This window comes from Rhinopithecus bieti, unplaced genomic scaffold, assembly GCF_001698545.2.
Source record: "Rhinopithecus bieti isolate Rb0 unplaced genomic scaffold, ASM169854v2 scaffold_6513, whole genome shotgun sequence".
NCBI classification, from domain to species: Eukaryota; Metazoa; Chordata; class Mammalia; order Primates; family Cercopithecidae; genus Rhinopithecus; species Rhinopithecus bieti.
Genome location: NW_016805931.1, coordinates 1 through 4,933, shown reverse-complemented (window position 1 = coordinate 4,933; position 4,933 = coordinate 1). Strand labels below are relative to the sequence as shown.

Here is a 4,933-nt window from a genome sequence, read left to right as displayed (position 1 = left end):
TACGTTTGGCTAATCAAAGACTGGGTAAATTATCATGAGAGAATATGTTGAAGATGATGAACATAGCAGTTAGATAAACTGGTGTGAATAGAACTTTAATCTTTATGTTACACACAAAAAATCCCTACAATAATCTTTTACCATTTGAACTTCATCTTATAACCAACATTTGCTTATTCATTTATTTTCATGCAGGTATTATGGACAAAATCCTATACTAACACAAAATAATTAAAATTGATTTCTACACTTTCTGTTTCTTTTCTTTTTTTTTTTTTTTNCAGGCCAAACTTGCCTCAATGTAGTCATGAACAATACTAGAACCGTGAGAATGAGAAACCTTCTAACTCCCCCCTAACACTTCCCCACCAGAAGGAGCCTTCTTGCACTCTAACCTCTAAGAATCTATCTTATTTAATATTTATTTAGTATTCATGTTACAGCTCTATGAGGGGAGAAATATACTGGAAAGATGGAAAAACACCATTTTTTTCTCACTCTAAGCAAATGTGCACGAGCGCGCGCACACACACACGTATACACAAAACCCCACAAGAGTATAATATTATCTATGAAGGAGAGATACCAAGTTAAATTTAACCAAGTATTTAGAAATGACAGGGAGCTAGGAAGAAAAGGCAAACACGTAATTTTATTTTTAACCTTAAGCTTGCCAACTTCTTTCCCTGAACAGCATTTGTCTTGTTTTGATAACCACCTACACTTATATTAGAAACGTACTGCAAACTATTTAGTGATTCCACTTTGAATTTAGTCACATGACTAAGATGTTTTGAATATAAGCCTATCCGTATGCCAGATACAAATTTCAGGAACTCTTAATGTCTCTTCTTTTACAGAAACTCTACCTCTATCCTGATGTAATTAGGTTGATTAAGAAAATTAAAGGCCACGGGCCAGAAAACTAACTTCCACAAATGCAACAAAAGGAAAAGTTTCTCCAATAACCTCTACTAAATGGGAGATCTTTCTTTTAAGTACCAAGTCAATTTCTTCAACTGTATAATGTATTCTAATTTGATGGTTTTCAAATATAATACAGTAACAACAAAATGTAATAAAATTAAGACTATAAGAAAACAGAGTAAATGGTATAATTCAAAAAATAATGACTAAAATAAAATGACTTATGGATTTTGTAATCCAACATATAATTATATATTTTTTTATTTTACATACATAAGATCACAGCTAAGGAGGTTAACCATAATTTCAAATTTTATCACCAGTCACTTGTGCCATTTTATCACATTTGAAAACATTCACTCATATTATTTACTTCACACAGTGATCTATAAATTTATTTGTATATTAAGGACCTTTTCTTCTTCAGGATAACTTAAAAAAATTAAATGACGTATTGAACATACTACTGAAGAAACTTTACTTTTTAATTATGGTCTCTGCATTGAAGATCTGTAGGAATTTTTCTTTAATAATTTTCAAATCTTCCCATGACCTCTCTGTTCATAGAAATATCATCTTTGAAATAATTTGTGTGAATACTGTATAAATCAAAAATGGATTCACATGACTGTATTACCATAATCACCAATTTTAACAGTCTCCTAGATATTTTCTATATCGCTTTACTTGATTATAAAATGTCAGTAATATGAAAACACTCTTAATACAATAGTACATTTAATTACATCAGTTTTCCATCAACACATCGAAGTCACTTAATAATTATATTGGCCATTTCCACTGATCGGCAGGAGGCTCTTCCACTAATGGCTCCCATGGTTTCCAGTCCCTCATTTTTCTTGCCAGAATTAGTTCATGTTCAGCCTGAAGAATCACCTCTTCTAATTGACCACCTTGAAGTTGGTCTTCTAATTTTTTAACATCTGGTTCCGCTTTAACCATAGCCAGCTTCTCATTTGTAATCTGTTCTGTATACTTTCTATATGCTGCATTTTTAGGGATTTCCTCAAGAACATCAAGAATCTTTGTGTACAATATTCTTAGCCTCTCGTGTGGAGTACTGCACACAGCCAATCCCACAAGGCCAGTGGTCTTCTTCAGCACACCCGCCATGACAGCGCCGACGAGTCGATCTCTGTTTCTTTTCTTAACTAAATTTCTTGAAGTTATTGTTTATATATGTTACCGTATCTCCACCCTGAAGACTTCAATAATTCTACAAAGTTGAAGTTAAAACCCAGAGCCCATTAGCTTGATTTTATTTACCTTATACAAATTTATTTCTTATCTATGCTTTCAATCATATAAACCATTACTCCTGAAACCACAATTTCAGGCCAAAGAAAACTGTTTTTCTCCAAATACACAATGCACATGACTGATTTTATAGAAAGCAATAGTATGCCCAGTGGTTAAAATTCAGGCTCTTGTGTTAGATGGTACAGGGCTCAAGTCAGCTTGGGCATGTATTAACTGTGAGAGTTTTGACAATTCATTTGACCCCTCTATGCCCCATTTACCCTTATCTATAATAAAAATGGAAATAATGAAAGCACCCACTTAATGAGATTAAAAGTTTTGGAGGGGACAATCAGGCAAAATCCTGAGCACCCTGCTGGCACCTCCTTGTCTGTTTCCCCTCCTTCCCCTCTTTCTCCTTCCTTTTCTATTTAGCTCATCATTACACACCTGTTGACCTTTGCTGGGGAAAACCATACAGACAATGAGTTAGCACCTCTCCAAATTAATCATAAGAAATCTTACTTTGGTCCTCAACACTCCACTCCTTTTCCTCTCTTATTTTTGGTGCACTCACTGCACCAATTCTGCAGTTGCAACTGCACACTTTCTCCTGCATACTTTTTCCTTTACTCTTCAAAATATCTTCAACTCTTCAGACTCCTAGTGAATGACTTTTTTTTGATGAACAACCCGAGAAAATATAATCTTCCATGTATCCGACGACCAAATGTACACAATTAAACAAACAAAAGTCATATCTACATATATACTCTTTATTTTTTTAAAAGGAGAAAATTTCCCTCTCCTTGCCAATCCCTTACCTGTTCTCAGTATCCCACTCTACCATCCAAATATTCACCAGAATCGTAAGATGTTGAATGGCTTTTCTTTTTTTGCCTGTTCTTACAGACTCTCTTGATATACTGTCTTCTTATCAGCAAACAAGCTTGCTCCACTTTCTCTTTCTTAAGAAGAATGAAAAACCAGAAAAGCCTCATAAACAAATCTTACAGTATTCTAAGCCCCCTACCCTAGGGAGATCACCTTAATTTTCCTTACAGAATACTCAAAATGTTTTTCTACACTTTCTGAATATGTTGATACTTTTTCAGCTTATCCTGCTCAAACCATTCTCATCTGGTTTCTGCCTACACTTTTCTACTACAGTGCCTCTAGGTTGATTAATAATCATTTATTTTTTTCCACTGTGTAGATAGCTTTTGTCCTCATCTTAAATGCCAACAGTAATTAATGAAGATGAGCATTTCCTTCTTGAAATAGCTGATTTCTGTGACTCCACGCTCTCCAAGATTCAAATACATTTCATCTCTTCTTTGATGTCTTCTCTGGTTACAAGATAAAAGTACCTGAGGCAGAATGATACACATGTTGTGTTGAATCATCCTCCTCTCTTTAATAACCAAAATTGCATATGAATTATTGTGTATAATTTTAGAGTTTTAAGTTGTGTTATATGCATTGCTGGCAAAAATTAGTGGTAGAGAGATAAAAACAGAGTAAGTCAAAATGTAAACCAAACGATCTCCTTACATGAGAAAATCTCATGTACTAATTAATACAAATTACAAAACTATAAAGTATGAAATGCAAAGTGTTTACATTTAATTGCATTTTAAATTGATACAACTTTTGTCACCATAGCTAAAGGCATTTATGAATAATAATGAGCTCATCAGTGTGATTCGTTTTCAATTCTTAATGAATAGGAATGAGTTAATTTATTTTAACTGATTCACTCTTTGTTTCAATTAATCATAAAACACAAGAAAGATAATGCCCCTTTATTATGTCTGAGTTCTTTTGTTTTTCTTTTCCTGATTTCAAAATAATTAGAATATGACAATGAGTAAAGCAAACAGGTGAATAGGAGCTAGAAATTTAAGTTAAAAAACCATAGAATTTGAAAATGAAACTGCTTTTATATCTAAAAATAAAATATTAAATGACACTTACTTTTAAAAGTATTAATTATTGTCATAATTCTTTAGTAGTTGAGGCAATCAGAATTGATAACTCAACCAAAATGAATTGGAATAACTCTATCATAATAAATAGGCACAAACTTATATGAATACTAATTAGTAGCTTATGAAAGATGTTCTCCAACTACTACTCATTTAATTCTTACAATGGTCTGAAAATAAAACAGTTATAATTACATAGTTCATTTTGCAATGAAGGAAATTGACCTAGTTTAAACAATTGACTGAGGACTTTAAGCCTACATATTCTGACTCTGAAATCCTTTTGCATTTTTTTCTCAGGGATTCAATAAAGTCAGTATTTAAAAGTGTGTACTCTGGAGTCAGAATGCTTTTTAAAATTGTGGGTCTAGCTTTCTCTATTTGTTATTTGAGACAAGTTTCTTTACCTACAAAAGGAAGCTTAAAAATAGTGCTGAGGTTAGGAAATTTTGTAAGACTTCAGGTAAACATATGAAGAAACATGATTCCTACCTACCATATGATAAGTAGTTACTACATGTTACTTATTAATAGGTATTTCTCCCTCTTCATCATTTTCTGCACTATTACATTTCTAATACATAATATTTAAGGGTAAATGTAGAAAAAATAAAAGTTTAAAGGCTAAAATGTTTAAAATATATAAATAAATTTGAAATATTTTAAGGACACATAATTAACAGAAAGGTTGAAAGGTGATCATATTCATTAAAAGTTAGATATTTATTTATTTGTAAAATTAGACCTGACTTTGTATT

The 4,933-nt window shown here is 32.2% G+C and overlaps 1 protein-coding gene across 1 annotated transcript; it reads right to left on the bottom strand.

Annotated features, from left to right (window-relative positions):
- Positions 1-626: 626 nt before the first annotated feature.
- On the bottom strand, positions 627-2,076 carry LOC108530974 (NADH dehydrogenase [ubiquinone] 1 alpha subcomplex subunit 5). Its single transcript, XM_017874175.1, has one exon. The coding sequence runs from the start codon at positions 2,059-2,061 to the stop codon at positions 1,711-1,713; it is 351 nt and encodes a 116-aa protein (XP_017729664.1). The 5' UTR covers positions 2,062-2,076; the 3' UTR covers positions 627-1,710.
- Between the last annotated feature and the right edge of the window lie 2,857 nt (positions 2,077-4,933).